This window comes from Bubalus bubalis, chromosome 9 (assembly GCF_019923935.1).
Source record: "Bubalus bubalis isolate 160015118507 breed Murrah chromosome 9, NDDB_SH_1, whole genome shotgun sequence".
Classification (NCBI taxonomy): domain Eukaryota; kingdom Metazoa; phylum Chordata; class Mammalia; order Artiodactyla; family Bovidae; genus Bubalus; species Bubalus bubalis.
In genome coordinates this window covers 76,902,991-76,928,081 of record NC_059165.1, presented here as the reverse complement: position 1 = coordinate 76,928,081, position 25,091 = coordinate 76,902,991, and the positions used below count along the sequence as shown (strand labels likewise).

General features: G+C 43.3%; 1 protein-coding gene across 1 annotated transcript in view; it reads right to left on the bottom strand.

Moving 5' to 3' along the window:
• Nucleotides 1-714: 714 nt before the first annotated feature.
• The window catches only part of FAM170A (family with sequence similarity 170 member A), a 77,893-nt gene continuing 53,516 nt past the window's right edge, over nt 715-25,091 (bottom strand). The window contains exons 3-6 of the mRNA XM_044947794.2: nt 18,241-18,372; nt 5,442-6,078; nt 3,539-3,679; nt 715-2,756 (exon numbers count right to left, since the gene is read on the bottom strand). Coding sequence (XP_044803729.1) covers nt 1,972-2,756; nt 3,539-3,679; nt 5,442-5,511 — 996 coding nt within the window. The 5' untranslated portion in view covers nt 5,512-6,078; nt 18,241-18,372 and the 3' untranslated portion in view covers nt 715-1,971. The remainder of the gene's footprint in view (nt 2,757-3,538; nt 3,680-5,441; nt 6,079-18,240; nt 18,373-25,091) is intronic.

Below are 25,091 nucleotides of genomic sequence, written 5' to 3'. Positions count from 1 at the left end.
AATGATTTCCTTCTATAAGTCCTACCAAAACCTTATTTTGGCCCCTTACCCAGATGAGGAAGATACATTATTCCTCCCTTACCTTAAAGACCATGGATCATACATCAAAGTGAGTCTTCAGTGCCTCCCAGAGCCTTTGACTCTAGTGGATGGTAGCAGTGATGAGAAGACACAGTTCAGAGGTGATGTGGTCAAAACCTTGAGAGGCTAGAATAAGAATTTATTCAGAAAATGAAATGCATCAGAATTGGCTTAGATTCCTAACATGGTGATCTCTTCTCCAAATTCCTGATGGAGGTCTATATATAACTATAATAATGTCTTACCATCTCAGGAGGAAACTGTTCCATCAATAGCTTCAAGACAGAAAATTCCTCCTCTTTCCCAGTGTTTCATTGTGAAAGCATGCCAGTCTCTCTCTCAAGCCAGCCCTAAAGACACATACACCACCCTCCATCCTCTGAAGTTACTGGTCACAACATTTTCAATCATGACCCACTGGACACAGTTCCCACAGCACCTGCCACTTCCCAGTGACTTTACCTGAACTCAGTGTGGTCTGCCATGTTTTCATGTGAAGCATGGCATCCAGTCTTTGAAAACTAGTCACACAGAACCCTCATCAACCCTGGAAGCTTGGGGACTGCTGTTTCTGGAAAAGGCTGGTGGACGTCTTTGGTGCTTGTGTGAAACCTTGTTCACAAACAAACCACTAGAGATATAGATGTAGATGACTGATTGATGGATACATAAGTAGATACATACATAGGTAAATAAAATATCCAGAAAAGGTTTGGGAAACACCCTTTATTACATATCATGTTTATACTGTCATATGATGTTGGACTGAATGCCAGCCCCTTCTTTCTCCTTCAGACCACTGGCATTCTGTCTGCTACTCTCTCTGGGGTCCTTTCTTCTCTCTGGAAGGGACAAAACAAATGAGGCAGGACAGCAAGAGACAAGAAGCACCAGGAGCTCTGCTGATCGAGTTACCCTTCACCTCTGCCTCGAAGCTCAAGAGCCACACACACCACAGAGTCTGGCTCCAGATCAACTATCGCATAGTGACGGTTGGATGGCATCACTGACTCAATGGAAATGAGTTTGAGTAAGCTCTGGGAGTTGGTGATGGACAGGGAAGCCTAGTGTGCTGCAGTCCATGAGGTCACAAAGAGTCAGACATGACTGAGCAACTGAACTGAACTATCACACAATGAAGGTTCTGGAATATATTTCCAAACCTCAGGAGACCTCATTTCAATATGACTCCCTCTCCCATTCTCCTCTGTCGCAGAAGGCTAGGTACAGTGGTCAGGGTGAGGTCCCGGCTCAGGTCACAGGCTCTCAAGACCTCAAACTGTGGGTCCTGTGAGGCCCCTGTTCTTTCCAGACCACTCCTGGCTCTCTCTACCAAAACGAGCTGCTGGCAGTACATCCTCTTAGAGTCGAAGTCAATCATGGAGACCCTGAGAAAACTCAATCGAATGTTCCACCTTCTTGTCTAAATCAACAGAGGTCAATCCCTCCCAAGTGCTGCCTGGGCCCCAAGGTGATGCGACTGCAGAGCCATCAGGTAACCCAGAGCATCTCCTCGGCCCCTTCCCTTAGATTCCTCTGGGCCTTCATGACATAGGCTTAGAAGACTGTGCCAACCTCAGGTCTCACCTCTTCCAAGAGAAGGCCACACCATCTTTCAGGATCGTCTGGCCCATGAATTATCAGTTGCTGTGTGGAAATCAAGAGAGATGCTTTTGAGTTAAAGAGAACTTCCAAGGGAAGCTGAAAAGCTCAGGATAAATTCTCTCTTACAGTCATGACTTTATTAAAATGCCTGGGCCAGAAGCAAGGGGCCCAGTTACCCCCTTCGGTTGTCCCCTGAGGTGAGAAAGCCCCACTTCTCCCTTCTGAGCCAGGGTGGAGAGACAGGACTGGAGAAGACATAGCTCCCGCTGCAGCCCTGGGCCCTGCTCACTTCCGGTCCTTGGGAGAATGGAACACACAGCCTGGACACTGGCTCCAGGGTCTCCTCAAGCTGACATCTTCCCCTGCAGACTGCTGCTCCTCGTTCTCCTTCTCCTCCTGCTCCTCGTCCTCCCCATCCTCATCCTCGTCCTCGTCCTCCACCTCCTCCTCAGGGGTGTTCTCTGGTTCCACGTTGCCTGTCAGCTGGGCCATGGTGAGATGAAAGACGTGGCAGCTGAAGCCCTCACTGATGCCATTCTGCACGTGCTCCTGCAGGATCTCCAGGCTGGGGAAGACCCGGCAGCAGGCCATGCACCGGAAGCCAGTCTCCATGGTCACCAGCCAGTCGGGTGTCCTGGCCCGGGGTCTCTCCTCGACGGTGGGTGACCCTGGGGCGGGGCTGTCGAACTCAGCTCTCTCCTCGTGCTCTCTCTCCTCCCCGCTGGGCTCGCTGTCAGACAGGAGGTTTCTGGTGGACACATCCGAGGGGGGAGTCCCCGCCCGCACGTCCTCAGGAAGGGTCACTTCCTCCCTCCTCGGCTGCTTTTCTAGTGACTCCGAGGGTTTCTCTGCCTCCCAGGAGACAGCAACGCCCTTTTTCATTTGTACCCGCATGTAGTATATTTTCATGCCCCTCTTCTCTTTGTTCATATGCAGAGAGGTTGCACAGGTCTTGTAGGATGAAGGGGAGGAGGAGACACGTGGTGACAGGGGAGCCATCTCCCCTTGTTCTTGAAGACGGGCTAGGGGTGCTCTAGGCTGGGGACTGTCTCGATGCAACTTCCAGATTCCTGGGAAAGGAAATTAGAAACATAAGACCATGTATGGGTCCTTCCAGGAGCTGAGGGTGGGGAGGGACATCCGCATGATATAGTCGTGTCAAATGCTTGGGGTTTGTTGGTCATAGGATGGGGTGGGGTATGTGTTGGCATCTGTGTGTTCTTCATCTGTGGGAGAGGGAGCAGATACTAGAGCCATATCTGTGTGCAGGGGTGTAGAGTGTGGTGAGGGGGCATGCTGTGGTATGTGAGGGATGCTAGTGGGTGTGTTTACGAGGAGCAGGTGAGTTGGGGAATATCATTGATGTGTTACTTGTGGGAGGTGGGCTGTGGTACAGGAGGAGGGCCCTGGGGAATCGCCTGCTTGGGGTTGGTGTCTGGGGTGAGAATGGCCGAGTGAAGAGCAGATGCACATGAGAGGTGTGCGGACCTGAGTGGCATGGTCCTGCCCTCGGGCTGAGCTCAAGAGCTCTGTCCTTCTCTGAAAACAAAGGCAAAGACAAGCCCTACATGTCCCTCCAAAGATGCTAAACCTGGTCCCTCTGCTCTCCACTTCAAGCCCAGACCTCTCCATCCCCTCTCCTTAACTTTCCTACCATGGTGGGACCAAGGCTCGCACACCCCCATGCTGAGCTTGGTCCACGCCCTCCTAATAGCTCAGATGTCCTCCCCAGGCTCCTCCACAGAGCCCTGACCACCTCTGAGAACCCTGGGTTTCTGTTCAGCCTTATTTGGATCTCTGTCCCTGCTCCAGAGCCAAGCACCCCTACACTCAAGGATTCCCGTACCCTTACCACCGTGGATGAGCTTGCGTGGAGAAGAAACACAGGAGAAGTATTCAGAGGCAGAAGAGACCTCCCCTGACCCTTGGGGGCAGACTCGGGCCACTGCAGTGCATCCTAGCTGAGGGGGATCCTCTTGTGATTTTGAGATTCCTGGGAGAGAAATTAGAGGCTGAGAGAGAGAGTGGTGTGGACATGTTTGCTCATCAGACGTCTGTCCAACAAATATTTACCAAGTGTCTGACACATGTTAGTGACTACACATGGTTTGTAGTGTATGGTTTGTAGTGAATACACATGGTTTGGAGCATGTTTCCTGGTATATACCCCAGAATTCAATTAAAATCAATAACTATTCTGTTGGTGTATTTGGGGGAATGTAGGTCTGAGAGGTGACTGTAAGTATATAGAAATATGAGTGATGTGTATTAGTTAAATCTGTGATAAGTGTGGAGTCAGTGTGGTAAGCACAGTGCAAATGTGTGTATCTGTGTCTGTGGCATTTGTGTGCGTGGTTTCTGTTTACAATTCAGGAATTATGGGACATGTAACTCTTCCTCGTTCCATGGTGTGGCTTGCATTTATGGTTTGTGTTCATTCATTCATTCAATAAGATTTGGTGAGCAGTCACTATGTATCTGGCACTATTCCATTATTCTGGTCTCTGGTAAAGCTAAGCATTCTAGTAGGGGAAGACAGACACTACACAAAAATATAAATAATATGAAAATATAATCAGTACATAACACTTCAGTGGGTGCCAGAGTTAGCAAACAAAAATACAGAACACCCAATTTTCAATGTGTGGTTTAGTAAGGAGCTTATATGTGGAAGTGTGTGATATTTCTGCTATATCACAGTGTACATGAGTATATGAGTGACTGTGTCGTGAAACACCCCTTACACACGCTGAGGGTCACCCAGGTCCCAGCAGGGTGACAAGAATTTTACCATGCAGACTTTATATCTGATAAGCACTCTACCCCATTCTCCCCACTCTCTCTCCTCCACCACACATAGAAATATTCTGATGTGTAAGGGGCAGGGTAGTCATTGCTTTCCCCATCCTGTCCCAGCTGCTGCCTGCTCCCAAGTCCCACCCTACAGTCGCCAGGGCCCTGGGCCCGGTGGGAGGTGCTGCTCTAATATGGGGCCTAGGCCTCCAGCTGGAACTCTGGGATAGGCTCCATTCTGCCCCACTTCCTCATGTGACCACCCCCTCTCCCACGGTGACTACTCACCTACGCTTAATCCACACAGGCACCCTGTAGCCGTGGCTCTCAGAACTCCCCACAGGACTCTAACAACATTTCTCACCCCCACCCTTGTGGTCTCAGGTTCTGGAAGGCCCTTCCCCTCTCCCTTGATCTCCTTCAGGAAATTCTTCCTGTTGAATAAATAAAACCTCCATGTTTTCTATAGGAGGCCATCCCTAGACGAACAACCTCCTTTTGAAGAGCATTCCACTCCTTGAGATATTTTTCAACAAGGCCTTCAGCTCAGGGGGCTTTTCTTTCCTCTTTGGTAAAAGGGGCCAAGCAACCCATGGGTCTGTCTCAGCATCCTTCACGTCCCCTAGCCCGTGACCCCAGAGAAAAAGCAAAGAGAAGTAGAAAGAACTTGAAGATTGAGAAAAGCTGCATGTCTAGGTCTGTGCAGGCAAGATACAGCCTCTGCAAGTGCCACGAATCCCTAGGCCTGCAGCCCCTGGAGAGTCCTCAAACCAGCAGGGCTGACCTCCCATCTGCCTGGGGCATTTTGTCTTTCTGTGTCATCTCACACCGCGGGGACCTCCCCCCAGATGGATACAGCAACATCACCAAGACTGTGATGGTATCTTGCTCCCTGCTTCATATGTAACAGGTTCTCAGTACCCCCGAAACCCTTGTGCCCCAGACAAATTGCCCCCACATACCTCCTCCCTTCTCAGCAGTCTCCTGGGACTCTTCATTTTCCAGGTGTTTCCTCTTTTGTCGCCTTTTCATGGTCCCAACTAGAAGACCCCCTAGAAGAAGATGCCACACGTCCAGCTCCTCCTCTTCACTACAGGTTGGCCCTTCTTGGCTCTCCGGAGACCCGCTGAAATGACTTGATAATTAAATCAAGTAAAAGCAGTCAAGTCTCCGAAGTGGCTGAAGAACTCAGACCACTTAAAGCAGCAGCACTGCCCAGTGCTCTCCACAGCGCAGGGCTGTTAAGGTTCAAAGGTCGCCAGGCCCACAGCAGGATTCTCTGACCTCAGTGATGACATCAGAGCATTCTGTGGACCTAGGGGCAACGCTGTCTCTGCAACAGCACAGACTTCATTTTCAAGAACAATTCCTTTTTCCCAGTAGAACATCACACATGAATCCAACTCTCACATCTTTCAAATGTAGCAGGATATTTTGAGATGTTAATCTGTTCCTGTTTATTTTTTTTTTCTTTTCTCCCTTTATTTCACTCTTTCCCTTCTGCATTCAAGTGGGTAGCAGAGCCTGTGTTCGCTGGCCAGTGGAAGAACAGGGCAGGGTGTAGCAGCAATGGCATGCTGATGATCTTGGCTTTTATTTCTGAAATCCCAAACACCATGGAAAAGAGAAGATACTTGAACAGAAATGTAACAGAAGCAGGTTTTTGAAATTACATACTGTCTTGTTTCCCTCTTGGAGTGTTGAAAGGCGCTAATTAAGTCAGAGAGGGATGCCTGTGGATCCTGGAGGAGAAAAGGCCTCTCAAGTGTGGTTGGAGGGGTAGTGGGGCAAAAATTCTAGAAGGAGATGGCTGTAGTGTGTGTACAAGCAGAATCATGGCAATCTGTCCCACACCTGGCACATGCCTGCTCAGCTGCTCAGTTGTGTCTGCCTCTTTTTGACCCCAGGGACTACAGACTGCCATGCTCCCCATCCATGGGATTTTCCAGGCAAGAATACTGGACCAGGTTACTATTCCTTTTCCAGGGGATCTTCCTGATCCAGAGATCGAACCTGGATCTCCTGCATTGGCAGGTGGATTCTTTACCACTGAGCCACAAGGGAGGCCCACATGGCACAGGAGCCACCAAACCTAAAGGAGGCAAGACGTCCGAGCTGATGGGCGTCTTCACTACACTGTGTGCTCCAGTCAACCATGACCACGCTTCCATCCCCTCCCGCAAAACCTTGGCCCTGTATGACTTTCAAATAGGGATGGATGGAAATCCAAACAGGACACCAGCAGGATCAAGGCTTAAAATACAAATTAAATGGAGTTGTAAAAAAAATTGTCATACTATTTCTTGCACACCTCTGCTTGCGGGCTGTAATTTATACCAGTTAAAAGTGGCAATCCATCTGGATCCTCCTGACTCCACTCTAGAATTAGGGTACACCTCATTTCGAGGTGTTGACCAGGATCCAGTGGGAGTGCTGGCACACAGGGATGGGGTGGACTCCCAGAAGTCACTGCTTGCATTAGAAACACCTTGGGGACTGAGGCGGGCCCCCATTTGAAAGGGCATTCCAGAATGATTGAAAGTGTCTGGCAGCGAAGAGTAGAGAGGACAACAGCAGCCTCGTGAGGGTTTGCTGATGAGAGTTAATCTTCCTGTTTCTTGCTGGATTCCAAGAAAAGAAGGGACATGGAGGATTTTTTCTTTTAATTATTTTTTGTGGTAGGAATTTTTAAACATACACAAAATAAAGAGAATGATATAGTAGGTATGCAGTGCCATTTACTCATCACTCAGTTTCAACAATTGTTAATATTCCGCCGATCTTGTTCTGCTGCACATACACACACACACAAACACTCACTCTCACACTTAGCTTTCTACTCATTTATTTTAGTTTAGGAGTTTGGGGAGGGTGGGGCAAGTGTTCTATTTTAATGCAAATCTCAGACATTATGTCATTTCTCCTTAAATGTAATAGTATTTATCTCCAACAGATAAGAACTTGTTTCCAACATAACAACAACATCATTATCTCACCCCCAAAACTTAATCATCATTTCTTTTCAGCACAATAACCAAGCCATACTCAATTTCCTCCAACCGGGTTAAAACGTCTTTTTTATACATGGTCCATTGAAATCAAAATTTAAACAAGGTCCACATGTTGCAATTGGCTGATGTGTCTGTTAGTCTACAACTGCTCTCCCTCCTTTTTTGGCACTGATTTATTAAAGAAACTAAGTAATTTATCCTGTAGAATTTTCCACAGAAGTCTATTGACTATATTCCTGTGCTGTTATTTAAGATGCTCCCTTTTACCTAATTTTCCTTATAAACAGTCAGAGCTAAAGAATTAATTAGATTTGGATGCAATTTCACGTTACTACAAGCTTATTTTGTAAGTGATGCTGTGTACTATCCTATTGCTTTGCAACAGAAAGTACAAAAATTGTCCCATTTTTAATGAAGTTAAGATTGACCAGCGAGTTCAAATACTGTCAGGCTGATCCCTTCGTATTTACAAGTTTCGCATCCACAGATTCAACCAACCTCAGCTAGAAACTTGATTTATGTTTGGTTGACTCTAAAGATGTGTATCTACTGAAAAAAATCCACCTGTAGGTGGATTCAAACCCACAGTGTTCCAGAGTCAGCTATAGTTCCAAGTCCAGTGCGGAGGGTCAGGGGGTTCCCCATACCACCAAGTGAGGACCGCATACTGAGGGCTGTACAAATGCAGCTGAGTTCTGACATTACCTACTCAAAGACAGCATCAGACTCCACAGATTAAGGGCTCAGTCCTACAAGAGCGCACACACACACACACACAAATCAAGGTTGCCACCTGTGCTTCAGTTGCTTTGAGCATGATTAATTCATTCACACAAAGTGGAGTCACAGAACTCAGAGAAACATTTTACTTACTACATATTATTAATGTTATAAATATATATAAAATGTTATATATGTATACATATATGTATAAAAACTCAGGAACAGTCAGATGGAAGAGATGCATAGGAAAAGGATCCAAGTCTTTCCTGCTCTCTGAGCATGTCTTTTCCTCAAGTCTCCACATGTTCACCAGCTCAGAAGCAGTCCAAACCCCTTCTTTTGGGTTATTATGGAGGTTTCATAACATAAACATGATTGATTAAATCATTTGCTTTTGGTGAACCATTCAACTTCCAGCCCTCTCTGACCTCCCCAGAGGGGTGAGAATGAAAGTTTCAACCCTCTAATCATTTGGTTGGCTCCACTAGCAACCAGCCTCCACCCTTAGTTGGTTTCCAAAAGTCACCTCATTAACGTAACAAAAGACACTTTCATTGCTCTCAGCACTTAAGAAATTCCAAAGGTTTTCAGAGCTCTGTGCCAAAAATATAGAAAACCAAACATCAATGCCTTATTATATCACACAACCACCTTCTTGAGATTGTACAGTCTATGTTTCAGTATTTTCACTGATAGGAAACAATTCCCCCCAAAGCAGCTCTGACATTTATCTATAGAAAACTTAAGAAAAACAAGGACCTTCAGTATCCCTGGGGCTTTCCCCATGCACCCCAGTTATATTCTTTGGAGACCATATCCATCAGAATAAACTTGATCGTTTCATTGTAACAAGTAATTCCCCAAAATCTCAGTGGTTTAAAAGAACAAAGGTTCATTTCTGACTCTTTGTGCACGTCCATTATGAGCTGGCTAGGAATTCTGATCCTCATAGTCCTTATTCCTGGACCCAGGCTGACAAAGCTCTCTCTCTCAATCATCTTTGTAGAGAGAAAGAATTTTGGAGCCTTACATGGGTAATGTGAATTCTGGCCCCAAAGAAACACACATCACGTCCACCCAAAATTGTGGACCACAATCTTATTGTATGTCTCCCCATTTTCTAGATTCATTAGGCAAAAATAATTGTGAACAATACTACTGAATAGCACAGAAACTATATAGTAAAATTCTAATATCTCCCCATTAAATACAAGACATGACATAGCTTTTTGTGAAGCTATGCATTCACAAAATTACAGCTAGAACTCAGATCTCTTAGATCATGATTCAGAACCTTTTTCCACTAGGCTCTGTTAGAATTTTTATACCAGGACAATGTAGTTGGGATAATATTGCATTTACTTCATTCTTTGTTTTGTTTCTTTTTTATAAATAGATTCAAGAGGGAGAGTTTGGAAGCCCCTAAAACACTTACCTTAAACTGAAAAGCAACTGGAAAATAGTCTGTCTTTTGAAATGGTTGACCTGGTAAAGATTAGATGTCTGGGAGGCTTTTATATTCTGAATATAGGGAATACAAAGGAAACAATCTTCTGAGACGTTAAGAAACAATGACAGAAAAACTCTTGACTCCCACTTTGCTTTCTGATTACCTTGTTGACACTTCAGTTCTTTGAGTAATAGTGGCAGCAGTTACAGTTTAGCCAAGATAAAAGTATATATTGATAGTGTGGCAGCCCCTGCAGAACTGCATTACAGGGTAAATGCTTTAGCTCAGTCCCTATTTGCTCATAGGTCTGCGCAAAGTAACAAATGGTTCTGAAACATTTATTCCAAATAGCTTTGTTCTTATTACTTTAAAGATGACTTGGCTGCCAAATACTTGCTCCGTGATGAAAAAGGACGTGTACATGGGAGGAAGATTCATGCATTAAGATATGCTGCTTATTTTGCTCCTGCAGATACAATGCACATCTAATGAATTAGAAGCAATCTTCCTCTCTTACCCAAATTGTAGATAAATGAGTATGTCATTCCCCTTCCCTTCAGTGCTTCCTAGTCATAGATATTTTCTTTAAGAATATTATTCCCCTGCTCAAATCTTAAATGGCTTCTCAATATGAGAAGAATAAAATCTAAAATATTCAACCAAACATTCAACACCCAGCAGGGTTGAAGACCCTACTGAGTTTTCCAAGCTAAACATAACATTTGCCTTCCAGCCTTCACTCAGCTACATCAAACTTCCTGCCTTCAATCAAAGGATAGTCCCTTGCTCAAGTCACTTCTTTCAAAAGTGCAAGTTTTCAAAGTACAACTTGTTTTTTGTTTGTTTGTTTGTTTGTTTGTTTGTTTTTGTCCCCCTGTATTTATGTCTCACTTGTTTTATGTTAATATTTTGGTTCATTTATTTAATGATTAATTAAGAATTTCTTAACAATCTAGACACGTAAGTTTTTTTTTCCCTTCTTCCCTCTTTTTTATAAAAATTATTATTCTTTATTTTAATTGGAGGCTAATTACTTTACAATATTGTGGTGGTTTTTGCCATACATTCACATGAAGCAGCCATGGGTGTACATGTGTTCCCCATCCTGGCCCTCCCTCCCCATCCCATCCATTAGGGTCATCCCAGTGCACCAGGCCTGAGAACCCTGTCTCATGCATAGAACCTGGACTGGCAATCTATTTCACATATGATAATATACATGTTTTTAATTTCAACTAAAATCCCACTTTCTACAGGAAGCCCTTCCAAACATCCTGGTGAGAATGGACCATACATTTTCATAGCATGTTAGTTGTACCTCTGAGATTATTCTTCTCATAGTCTCTATTTGAGGAGACTCTTAATAGATGTGTCTGATTTCCTCACAATGTAGGATGTGAACCCTTGGAAGGTAGAGGCCAAGATTCCTTATATCCAAATTTTCCACAGCTCTTTGCACTGAGTATGATAGAGAGCAGGACCCTGTGGGACTCCTGGGCAAAAGAAGTCTTTCTGGTCTTGATTACAGGAAATAGGCTTCATTCAGCTTCCATGTCCTTCCCTGAGCTCCAAACAGTTTAGTTCAGTCGCTCAGTCAAGTCCGACTCTTTGTGACCCCATGGACCACAGCACACTAGGCTTCCCTGTCCATCATCAACTCCTGGAGCTTGCTCAAACTCATGTCTTTCAAGTCGGTGATGCCATCCAACCATCTCATCCTCTGTCATCCCCTTCTTTTCTGCCTTCAATTTTCCCAGCATCAGGGTCTTTTCCAGTGAGTCAGTTCTTTGAATCAGCTGGCCAAAGTATTGGAACTTCAGTTTCAGCATTAGTCCTTCCAATGCATATTCAGGACTGATTTCCTTTAGGATTGACTGGTTTGTCCAGGCAACTTTCAACAGTCTTCTCCAAACCACAGCTCAAAAGCATCAATTTTTCAGTGCTCAGCTTTCTTTACGGTCCAACTCTTTACGGTCCATCATACATGACTACTGGAAAAACCATAGTTTTGACTAGATGGACTTTTGTCGGTAAAGTAACGCCTCTGCTTTTTAATATGCTGTCTAGGTTGGTCATAGCTTTTCTTCCAAGGGGCAAGTGTCTTTTAATTTCATGGCTGCAGTCACCATCTGCAGTGATTTTGGAGCCCCCCAAAATAAAGTCTGTCACTGTTTCCATTGTTTCCCCATCCATTTGCCATGAAGTGATGGGACCAGATACGGTGATCTTTGTTTTTTGAATATTGAGTTTTAAGCCAATTGTTTCACTCTTTCACTTTCATCAAGAGGCTCTTTAGTTCTTCTTTGCTTTCTGCCATAAGGGTGGTATCATCTGCATATCTGAGATTACTGATATTTCTCCCTGCAATCTTGATTCCAGCTTGTGCTTCATCCAGTCTGGCACTTTGCATGATGTACTCTGCATATAAGTTAAATAAACAAGGTGACAATATACAGCCTTGACATACTCCTTTTCCAATTTGGAACCAGTCCGTTGTTCCATGTCTGGTTCTAGCTGTTGCTTCTTGACCTGCATACAGATATCTCAGGAGGCAGGTAAGGTGGTCTGGTATTCCTATCTCTTTAAGAATCTTCCATAGTTTGCTGTGATCCCCACAGTCAAAGGCTTTAGCATAGTCAGTGAAGCAGAAGTAGATGTTTTTCTGGATCTCTTGCTTTTTCTATGATCCAATGGATGTTGGCAATTTGACCTCTGGTTCCTCTGCCTTTTCTAAAACCAGCTTGAACATCTGGAAGTTTTCAGTTCACATGCTGTTGAAGGCTGGTTTGGAGAATTTTGAACATTACTTTACTAGCATGTGATTATGAGTTCCAATATGTTCCAGATTCAAAAAGTTGATAATTAGGAAAGGGAGAGGTTGAGGAGACAAGTAAGGAACAGTTAAAAGAAACAATAGTGTAGCCGTAGGCAGGGTCCTGGTTCCCTCTCAAGGGATATATATATTCAACAGTATTTTTGAGCTGTTTTGCAGATACTTAAATCTCTACCAGGTGGGAGAATTTAAGGGTATGCTGGCCACAAACATGTAAACCCCAGACATGGAACCAGAAATTTGATGATGTTCACTCCCACTTACCTCACCCCCCAACCAATAAGAAGAATGTCCACAAGCTGATCATGCCCTCTTTGAGCCATTTCTAGAAAATTCCTCACTTCACCCTACAAGTTGGGGACACACAGTTTTGAGCATTAGTTCACTGTGTTCCCCTTTGCTTGGCAAAGCAATAAAGCTACTCTTTTCTACTTCATCCAAAACTCTGTCTCTCAGATTTAATTCAATGTCAGTTGGGCTTCCCTGGTAGCTTAGAATGTAAAGAATCTGCCTGCAATGCAGGAGACCTGGGTTTGACCCTTGGGTCTGGAAGATCCCCTGAAGGGAATGGCAACCCACTCCAGTGTTCTTGCCTGAAGAATCCCATGGAGAGAAGAGCCTGGTGGGCTACAGCCCAAGGAGTCATAAAGAGTTGGACTAAACTTTCACTTTCAGGGTGCAGAGGCTGGATTCAGCTTCAAGTATGAGCTCCCCTATTAGCTCCCCTACCCCACAAAAATTAAATGCTTAAATAAATTGCCAAAGTAGTGGTCTTCTTCCTCCCTAGGCCAAACAAGGTCCTGACTAGTAGCCTCTTTTATTTGTTCCCACATGAGCACAGAAGTGCCATCTCTTTATGCTAAGAAAGATGTTCATTCATTATGTTCATACATTTGAACAAAAGTGGGAGACGTGTTCATCCCATGTCCTGTGTAACCCACCCAACCCCCTTCATCTCCATCTGAATCGATTTTTGCACTGCCTAAAATTTAACCATAGAGAGTCAGTACTTTGAGTATTTTACCCTTCAAAGATTTTTATTAAAATACAAATAATTTCATAAGAAATGGTGTCTTAACCTAAAGCACTGTCAGTCACAGTTTTAGCAAAGACTAAGGAAAAACAGGCTAAGAATTAGGCCATTTTTAAAATGTTATTGAAAATATAGTGACGGGGAAAAAAAAAAGAAATGCTATCTGGTATAGAGGTAGATGTTGGAGAGATGGTGAAAAGGTACTGACATAAATAGTCTACATCCTCATAAATTTGCAACAGGTGAAATCTTTCTGAGATGGTGCCCCAGTGTGAAACAATGTATTAAGGATGTAAGACATATTTATCTGGAAATTAATACTGTCAGTAACCTGAGCTAAGACTCAGAGAGTTCAAATAACTAGGGATGAGAAGAGCATTCTAAGTTTATTTATAAAGAATCCCAGAGATTGGGGTAAAACCCACAATTGTAAAGGATGTCTTCCCATCAGAGACTTAGCTGCTATGTATGAACCCCACTCCAGTACTCTTGCCTGGAAAATCCCATGGATGGAGGAGCCCTGTAGGCTGCAGTCCATGGGGTCGCTAAGAGTTGGACACGACTGAGCGACTTCATTTTCACTGTTCACTTTCATGCATTGGAGAAGGAAATGGCAACCCACTCCAGTGTTCTTGCCTGGAGAGTCCCAGGGACGGCGGAGCCTGGTGGGCTGCTGTCTATGGGGTCGCACAGAGTCGGACATGACTGAAGCGACTTAGCAGCAGCATAAACTTTAAGCAGAGGAAGCTGCCTTAGAAAGCAAACTCAGATGATGACTAGTGCCCAGAAAAACCTCTGGGCCAAAGGATTAATATGAATTGAGCTCCATCTTCCTCTAAATCCATTTGGTAGAGTTTTGAAAATCTCCTCCATGAATCGAATCCATTTGACATCAATTCATGGAAGTAAATGAGATTAACAGAATCTGACCAAGATCTCCGAGTCTCTTCCAAAGAATGGACAAAGTATCCATAATGAAGGAGGGAATATGAAACATTCATGGATACCATGCTTAAAAATGCCTCTTAGTCTATAAATCATGTTTCCCTGCTGTTTATAGCTCTGAAAAGAATTTGTAACCTACTCCTAGGTGTGACAGTTCGGGTCACTGAAGATTTGATGTTGCCATGAGCCAACAGAGTCTGCCCTGCAGAAAGCAATGAAGTCGATCAAACAGCTACTCCTTTTGCTGGAATATTTACTGTTGACACTTCAAGAGTTCATCTGTAGACTGAAAACAAAAAATGTCTGTCAATTGCTTTCAGTACTTAAATGGGTAAAAAGAGCTAGAGTTTCAAAACAGCTGAATATCCCTACCTGACACAGAGCTGGGAACAGTACAAATAGCATCTGGGTAATTTTTAAGGTTAATTTCAAGGGTGAATCACTTTGGTTCTCTCTCTTAGATGTCCTGAAATTGCCATCTTATTGAAATTTGGGGAAGAATTCAGGCTGTGTCTTTCCCCAGGGAGAGCACGCAGTCACAAGTTTTACAAACGTAGAGTTTGTACATACAGCAAAGTTAGACTTTCCAACTATTAGATCCTGACAATACTTAATACCTGATAAAATCATTGTCAAATAACATTTATAAGAACCCAATTGCATGGGATGGGGTGCTATGTTGAGGATCACAAATTGAACAGTTACAGCAAAGGCCTTCAGGTGCCCACAGTTTAAGACAAGCAAATTAGTATATAGGAAAGGCAAAATTTTAAAATGGCAGACCCAATTACAGGGAACCAAGTACTGCTTTGCTATTATAGATTCTTCATATTCCTGGTTACCCATCCATCTATCCATCCCCCAAAACATATTCCAACCCTGGTGACAAAAGTGAAGCCAAAGCCTGGAAGGTGCTCAGTCCATTGGTGCTGAGATGCTTAGGGTTGGGAAGGACTCTGATATTTGTGAAATCCAACCCATGATACCTTTGAATTCCCTCTGCCATGGCTCCACCAAGTAATTACTGGGCACATGTTCCAGGACCTTCAGCGACGGGGAATCCAACACTTCATTAAAAAAAAACTTACATATTCAGGCAAATATAACAGAAAAAATTCTCCCCTGCAAAGACAAATCTACTTCTCCAGAGGCTGTTGCTTCCAGTTGCATCTTTTTTTTCCACAGACAAAAAAACAAAAACAAAACAAAACAAAAAACTACATTCCTCTAAGGCAGTCCCTCTAATATTCAAAGACTGTTATCTTAGACCTTCAAGCCTTTTCTTCAGCCGGACAGCCCTATTCCCTCAAACATCCAGACTTCGTTTCCTCATTGAGATCCAAACTTTCTCCTGAATATGTCCTAGTTGCTTTATATTGGTCTTAATGTACATTGCTCAGAGGTCTTCCCAGGTGGCCCCAGTGGTAAAGAACATGCTTGCCAATGAAGGAGATGGAAGAGACAGAGGTTTGATCCCTGCACCCTACTCCAGTATTCTTGCCTGGAGAATCCCATAGACAGACGGAGCCTGGTGGCCTACAGTCCATGGGGTCATAAAGAGTCGGACATGACTCAAGTGACTTAGCACGCATGCTCATTTGCCAGAACTAAACACAGTATTCCAACCAAGGTCTGACCAAGGCAAAGTAGAGTGGGGTTCTTACCTTACCCATCACAGATACTTCTGTTAAGACTGGCTTTTTGGTAGCCACATCAAACTGCTAACCCTGGGGACTTCCCTGGTGGTCCAGTGGCTAAGATTCCATGGTCCCAGTGCAAGGGGCCTGGGTTGGATCTCTGGTTAGGGAACTAGATTCTGCATGCTGCAGCTTAGACCTGGCACAGCCAAATAAACATTTTTTAAGAAGAAGAAAAAACAACAACAAAAAAAAAAACTCTGCTAACTTTTACTGAGCTGATGCAGCCACTGTAAAGTAATGAAGTCAAAATTTAAAACCATTATTTCTTACCAAGTAGTGGGCTTCTGGAGAAGGAAATGGCAACCCACTCCAGTATTCTTGCCTGGAAAATCCCATGGACAGAGGAGCCTGGTGGGCTACAGTCCATGGGGTCACAAAGAGTCAGACACAATGGAGTGAATAACAACAAAATGGGCTTCTCTGGTGGCTCAGATGGTAAAGAATCCACCTGCAACGCAGGAGACCTGGGTTCGATCCCTGGGTTGGGAAGATCCCCTGGAGAAGGGAACAGTTACCCACTCCAGTATTCTTGTCTGGAGAATTCCACGGACAGAGGAGCCTGGTGGGCTATATAGTCCACGGGGTCGAAAAGAGTTAGGCACAACTGAGTGACTTTCACTTTGACAGTGTAGCTCTATAGGTTATCTAGACCTCTTCTGTTCCCCCACCCAAAGACCATCCATCCATAAGCCTCACCCAATAAACACAAAAGCATGAGAAATGGGTAAAGTTTTCTGTCTTATACATTCCTTTGAGGAAGCTGAAAGTTATTTGATTTGCCCAAGATTCCTCAAAATACTCCAGGTCAAAAATTGTCATCTCAAAACATGATGCACCTTGGTGAGCTATTTCATAAATCTTTAAACCTCATAAAGGATATCTAATACATTAAACCATTAAATGAACCCCATGTAATTAATATTATTAGTACAACATAGGAGACAGTCTGTCATCTGAACCACCTAATTCTGAAGCCCAGCCATATTTATAATGCTGACCCAGGATAGCTTATCCTAAGCCTTGCTTTCCTCCCCTAGAAAGGGGGATAATACTCCCATCTTGCCATGTTCTTCTATAAAGTGCTTGACACAATGCCTGGCCTGTGGAGGATGGGCAGTAAATGTTAAGTTTCCCCATGCAGCACAGATTATTCCAGTTTGCGCTCCACTTCCCTTAATAGATTCCAAGCTCTTAGACAAGGGGCCAGGGACTTGCTTGTCTTCACATCCCTCAAACCCTGAACACCCAGCCTGAGTACACACACATTCCTCTTGAATATAAATGTGAGCATTTGGCTTCGAATTCAGTTGTATATCATACAGAAATAATTACATTTCTGTTCTGGCCTCTCAGTTTCAAAGGGATATTTTTAAATTCTCATAGAGTAGCTGAGATTACCTATTACATATATGTGTGTATATATGTATAGAGAGAGAGAGAGAGAGAGAGAGACTCTCCTCAAGTCTCAGGCAATTGTGTTCAAATGAGGCTCAAGGTCTCATCTATTCAGGAAAAGAGGTTGGCACTGACATTTCTAATACTCTTAATGTTGGTCCAACTTTTAGCTCTATTTCTCTCCTCAAGTAATGGTGTTTCAAGACACAGCTAAAACAGGAGGGGCCAGAGGAGGCTCTGATGGGGAAAGCCAACCTCTGATATACCCAATTTCTGACCTATGGCTCAGTCAGCTCAGGGAAAGGTTTGTGGGTCCCCAGTGCCTTCCCTGAGCAATAAAATTAAGAGAGTTCACTCCCACACGGCCTCAAGCAGGCTGAGGTAATTGTTACTGTTATGGCTTTAGCAATGTGAGTGGGAGAAGATGAGAATTCTGAAAGAGATTTATTTACTGCAAAGCATCCCAAATATCTCACTAATCTGCTTTTCATTTGGCAAACTTTTCCATCATTAAAAGTGCCATGCTCAGCTCTGCGGTTTATGACAAAGCAAAAGATGCCCCTGGGAGGCCAAGCAGCAAAATGGAAAGAACGTGGGCTCTGGAACGAGTTAGACGCGGGTTTGATTTCCAAGTGTGCTACTTACTTGCTCTGTGACTGTGGGCAGCGTACCTTAGTCTGTTAGAACCCCAGCCTCCTCAGTGGTCAAGAGAAGATGATTGTCCTGTCCTGGTTTATGAATATAGAGATCAGCCCAGGCCCTTGGGCCCTATGTTTGTTTCTCCTTTAAGATTCAATAGCCACCTGCAAAATGAAGATCATAATAGTATCAACTGCATACACTTTGTGATAAGGATTTAAATGGGCAAATGTATATCAACTGTTTAGAACAGAGTCTGGCACAGAGCAAGAGCTATGTAATTGTTTGTTATCACCATTAAGGATTAAGTGACATGTGGAAAGAACACTTTGAATGGTCATTTGTACTTGCTACAAATGTGCTCAATACATGCACACGAAAATATCTCTCATAACTGAAAACATTTCCTTGGGACACGAAGAAAGTCCTTGGTGGGAGGAACCTTGCAAAATTATACACTCAGAACTTGGGAGAAGGAGGGATCACATAGATCAAACCTGTTTACAGAGGAAACAGACCGATAGAGGTAGAGGAGGAAAGCAGGGACAAGAGACAGAGAAGGGAGCTTCCCTGGTCAGGTGCACAGTTAACAGAAATGAAAATTCCAGGTCTCCTAATACCCTGATGACCCTCTTTTCCCCACATCATACTGCCTTTTAAGTGTAGTCTTGGTTAAGAAACACCTTCCTATAAACAGAGTTCAGATTTTTCAGGTGACCTCTGAGTCTCTCTGCTGAGAAGGCAATGGCACCCCACTCCAGTACTCTTGCCTGGAAAATCCCATGGACGGAGGAGCCTGGTGGGCTGCAGTCCATGGGGTCGCTAAGAGTCGGACATGACTGAGTGACTTCACTTTCACTTTTCACTTTCATGCATTGGAGAAGGAAATGGCAACCCACTCCAGTGTTCTCGCCTGGAGAATCCCAGGGACGGGGGAGCCTGGTGGGCTGCCGTCTATGGGGTCGCACAGAGTCAGACACAACTGAAGCGACTTAGCAGCAGCAGCAGCAGCTGAGCCTCTCGGAGGCTTTAATCAAGTGAGAATAAGGAAAAGTGGGCTCAGAATGGTTTAGGAAGATGCTGGGCATGTAAACAGAAAGGATGGCTCTGCAACAAAACCCCAGCTCAGAGCAGAGACTATTCACCACACTCTGGACAGTGAAACAGGGGCGCTGCACCCAGATACTTGCCACCCACAAATCCAAATCCAGCAAGCTCTGTCTCCCATGGTTAATTTTTACTGATTTTATGTTCCAGTTTAGATTTGTTTTGTTTTAAATGTACAGCCTCACTGAGTTCCAGATGCCTTACTCCTTAGCCCTAGGACTGAGAAGCCTTTCCAGCTGATTTGGTTCGCTCAAATGGAGAGCTATCTACCATGAGGGAGGTAGAGTATTCCCCTTCTGATTGGAAATACTAACTGGTTTTCAATGGGTCTCCTATGTTTCCTTCCCTTCAACCAGGGCGACAGATCTGACCTAAGGCATTTTGCCTTTGAAAGCAACTTTCACTTCTATAGCTAGGTTGTTCCCCCTCCCCCAATTAACCAAAGAAACAGAGGCCAAGAATACAAGAAAGAGGGCACAGAAAATAGAAGGGAAAGAATCAGCCCCGAGTTAAACACAAATATTGATATTTGGGGTCCCCTAAGCTTGCGTCTAGCTCTATTTTGTGCTGAGATTCTGGGCCTCTCGGCAGCTAAAAGATATTAGTCTGCTAGAAAATACTAGTAAGTATTTTCATGAGGAACCAAGGGGAGGACAAGATGACAGTCTTAATATAGTTTTGATGTTTCCCAGTTTGTCCATGGCCTACCTACCTTCATGGACTAAAACAAGAGGGTTGTCCATCTAAAAATGAAGACAAGGAGTACTAACAATCCTGCCCTGCTTTGAGATCCAAAAGGGAGAAGACTGCATGTCCAGCCTCTGCCTGGCTCACATTTACAACTCCAAGAAAGAATTCAGAGGCAGAGGCAAGAATTGTACCAGGGGAGGCTGCCAACTGAGAGAAAAATCTGTGCCCCCTCTGAGGGCAGCCAGCCTGCCAACACGGCAGCTGAAGCAGAGGAGGAAGGAAACACATCATGGAACCCACAGGAGGTGGAAAGAACCGGGGCCAAGGAGGAGACAACCCCTGGGACTTCGCTGGGGGTGGGTGAGGAGGTTTGTAATAGCCAAAGAGATAAAAAGTTTAAAATACTGGTTATTGCCATTGATGTGACCCCTTTTAAAACTCCAGGCTAGCATGGCCTGAGAAAATGGGCTGACACTGGTAACATCACCTCTTTCTGTTATCTCTCTACAACTTAATCTGCTCACAGTGTTGTAATGAGCATCCCTAGTGGGCTTTATTCATCCAGATGAATGCTCTCCTGATGCAGGAGTTCCCAGTACAAGAAATATAATTCTTGATTCTTAGAATTTAATTATGTGCTGCTCATTGTATATTAAAGTAATTCAAACTACCATACCACAGGGGTATATGATTTGTATTACTTTTCTTATAAGTGAGACAGGCTGGTACGGAATCATCCATTTTCTCACTTGGGCTCCTTTGCAACTAATCCCACAGGTTTGAGAAATAGCAGATCAGGGCTAAAGGCACAGTGCGTGTCCACGAGAGAATTTCCCTGCAAAGAAGCAATATAAAGAACAGTAAATCAATTAAAACAAGGAGGCCATTAGACTAACACATTAGCACCCTACATAAAGTAACCAAAACCTAAGGTTGTAATGTCTCAAGGTTAAGAAAGTGAAACCTAATGACGACCAATCATAAATAACCAACTCAGCTTTTCCAAACAATGCAACTGCTTCAGCCACTCAGATAATTCCCTTCCTTCGCTTCCCTTGCATCTTCTCTATAAAGTCTTTCTCCCAGCTCCTGTATGTGGAGCATCCTAACCACTTCCCATTTGGCCTGATTCGCATCGAATTTGCTAAAATAAACTCAAAATTTGAATATGCCTCAATTTATTTTTCCCTGGTGGCTTAGACAGTAAAGAATCTGCCTGCAATGCAGGAGACGTGGGCTCAATCCCTGGCTGGAGAAGATCCTCTAGAGAAGGAAATGGCAATCTACACCAGTATTCTTGCCTGGAGAATTCCAAGGACAGAGGAGCCTGGTAGGCCTGGCTATGGGGTGGCAAAGAGTAGGACACAACTGAGCAACTTTCACTTTCAGTTTATCTTTTGACAGAACTAAGTAACATTAGTCCAGAAGATACCCCCCAAAAAAGCCTCAGCTAGAGCCTAGCCTTAACCTATATGGGTCTCAGTTTCCTCATGAGTTAAAAAAAAAAAATTCTTGCAGCTAAACAGATTTCAAATGCCTCCCTTTGGAGTTCCTGTGAGGGCCAAAAGAGAATATCTAAAACATTTTCTAATCTGTAACTCACTGTAAAAATATGGGGTTACCTAGCCCATTGGAATAATGGAACTTTGTTTTCAGATATGTTAAAATACCTGCTTTCCTAACTGTGATTTACAATTTAATAGTTTATAAAATGCATCACTCCAGCTCCTAATGCGTAGGTGATGACATGAAGTACGAAGGCAAAGAAAAAGACCAAATCCCCTTCCATCATACTATCCAGGCAGTCTTAGCTCATATTAGAAATCTCTGTATGATGTTACATTCTAACATCCAATATTAAGCTTCCTTTTAGAGAGAAAAAAAAAAATATGTGCCAATACTAAGTTGTTCTTGCCAGGTTATCTTAAATGACTGTGGGTGCCTTCTTAAGGCACCTCACCAATCAGTGTGCCGCCAATCTAGTGGAATGTGGCCGCACACACCAAAAGTGTGACCTGAGAGAAGCATCCGTCCCATGAAAAAAAACTAGGGCCCTCTAGTGAACAGAAATTAAACTGGAGTCTGTGGGTGGTGACAGCAGAAGAAGTAGGTCATCCTTTTAAAACTCATTTCCTCCACAGTTTTATGTTAATAGAGACCCAACGACCAAAAAGTGAGTTTCCATATTGCCTAGGGAAAATAATGTCCAAATAATTTGAATATTTTTCAAATAACTTTCCTTTATACCCTATACAACTGAGAAATCCCAGAGGCTTGTAAATCTTAGCAAAGCCATTGTTTCCAGCTCTAAACCCTGCCTTTGGGTTTGGCTTTCTCTCTTTTCTTTATGGATGAATAACATTTTCAATCAAGCTGTTTTTCTTGTTACTCTGGGAACCAAGATCATTTTGCATAAACTTAATCCTCATTTTCAGGCTCTCCAACTTTACCTTCCCTTTCTTATCACTACTGGAACATGAGAGTCACACTCCAGAAATCACATGGGGTACAGGAGAGCTATGCTGTGCAGTGGGACAAGTCACTTCTGAAGTCTTAAGAACAGGGTCACCTCCGAGAAGATGCTTCACACCTAAGACAGGTTCTCACTAGTAAGAATCACATAAGACTTCACTCAGTGACCCCTCTGCTATGAATGCTCTCCTGTCCACTTTCCCTAGTAGCTTCCCCAATAGTTCAGTGGGCAAAGAATCCGCCTACAATGCAGGAGATCCCAGTTTGATTCCTGGGTCAGAAAGATCTGCTGGAGAAGGGGTAGGCCACCCACTCCAGTATTCTTTGGCTTCCCTTGCAGTTCAGCTGGTAAACAATCCGCCTGCAATGCGGGAGACCTGGGTTTGATCCCTGGGTTGAGAAGATCCCCTGGAGAAGGGAAAGGCTACCCACTCCAGTATTCTGGACTAGAAAATTTCATGGACTGTATAAGTCCATGGGTTGCAAAGAGTCAGACATGATTGCGACTTTCACTTCACTTTAGTGAGAAAGGCCCAATCCCCACCTTTGCCCCCACTAAGGTGTTTACAAGCTTCAATCACAGCGTTTTAGTCATCTGCTTGCTTGTATTTGTCAACTCTCACCGGACTGAAGACTTTTACAAAGGCAGCACTTTTGTCTTATTTACTTTAGGATTCCTCAGATCATGCTTGCCAATGTTTGGTATGTAATAGGCTGTAAAGAAATGTCTGTTGAAGGATTAATTTAATTAACAAGTTGATTGATTGAATGAATGCCACAGATGAAAGCACCTTGTAAATCTCCCATCACTAGACAAATGTAAGTCATTATTACTAGGAATTCCATGGATAAGCTTTGAACTTGAGGTAATTAGGCAATTGCTCAAAGTCAAGAGGTAATGGACCTTTTCATAGCATCCTTTGTTTTTGTTTATTTATTTAATCCAGACAGTTGACAATAATTTACATAACTTAAGATAATAACACACTAAAAAAAAAAACAGCCCATGCATTAGAAATACTGAGAAATACTCTCCTGGTTAAATTCAGTTCAGTTCAATTGCTCAGTCATGTCCGACTCTTTGTGACCCCATGAACCACAGCACGCCAGGCCTCCCTGTCCATCAGCAACTCCCAGAGTTCACCCAAACCCATGTCCATCGAGTCAGTGATACCATCCAACCATCTCATCCTCTGTCATCCCCTTCTCCTCCTGGTTAAATTAGCATTGTCCCTTAGAGACACAATGATGAAATAATAGACTTTAAGTTCCTCCTTAGGTACATACTGGTGTCCTGGGAAGACCATTAATGCTAATACCAACACCAAACATTGAGGGGACTGTCCTCAGGTGCCCATTTTGTTTTTACCAGTTTCTCTCAGTATGAGAGTACTTACAGGAAGTAGCTGGGTATTTCGGGGTTTTTTTTTTTTCACAATTCAATTCATAAAACTTGGACACTAGCTATGTGTTGGCTAAATACAAGAGATACAAACAAGGATTTCAAGGTGGAATGTGGGTTGCATGAAAGGGTCTTGACAAGATCACATATACCACAACCAATGCAGAATGAAATGCCATAAGACAAATGCATTAACTCCCCAGTGCTGTGGGTCTAGAGGCAGAGAGACAGAACAGGTCACTGGAGAAGATCAGAAAAGACTTCACAGAGGAGGTGGTATCCATGATAAAAGTTAAGCTTTGGACAATATATCAATCCACACAGACAGGGCGTGGTGGGGTTGGTGGGGGAGAGGGGAAGTGTCAGGACAGGGGGGATTCCAAGGAGCATGACACTGTACAGAAAGTCCAGCAGCAGGGCCAGCTCCCTTCATTTCTTTAAGTTTCCATTACATCTACTCCTGGGATGCTCATCTGACTCTGGTAATAGCCAATTTGATATTAGCTGTATTCAATGTAAAATGACACTGATATTATTATGGTAAATTCCTCTCTTTTCACAGCAGCAATAAACATTATCTTGAAGCAATGGATCAAATACTACATTTATATAATATCTCTAGAGACATTATTCAAAATACATTTTGAGTATACTTTAATTACATTTTCTTTAATTTTTATTGAAATTCAAAACCAATACTTCTCAGCCTTTTCTGAAAATGATCTGTGCTTAGCATGGAAAAAATCTTGTAATTACTATAGCATAACATCTTGCCAAGTTCTTCATCATTTCATCCTTGCCAGATTCTGATGTCTAGTATTAGAATTAACTTAACTTCTTTGGAATTTTATTTACATTTTATTTATAAATGTTTGTTATATTTACAATTTATTTATATTACATTTTATTTACATTTATTTATTTTTAATTGGAGGATAACTGCTTTACTCTTTGGGATATTTTTAAGAGCTGGGAATGGGCATGTTTAACTGTATAAAATTTCCTAATTTCATCAAATTCTAAAAATGGCATATCTCCCAAGCTAATGTTTTATAGGATATTAGGTGTTTCATTAAAAAATGAGAAATATTAATGGAACAAAGTTAAGTAAAAGTTTCCACATTCATGTGTGGAATTTAAAACATTCAACAAACCAGTGAATAAAAACAAAAAGGAGACAGACTAGCAGAAACTGAGAATACACTGGTGGTT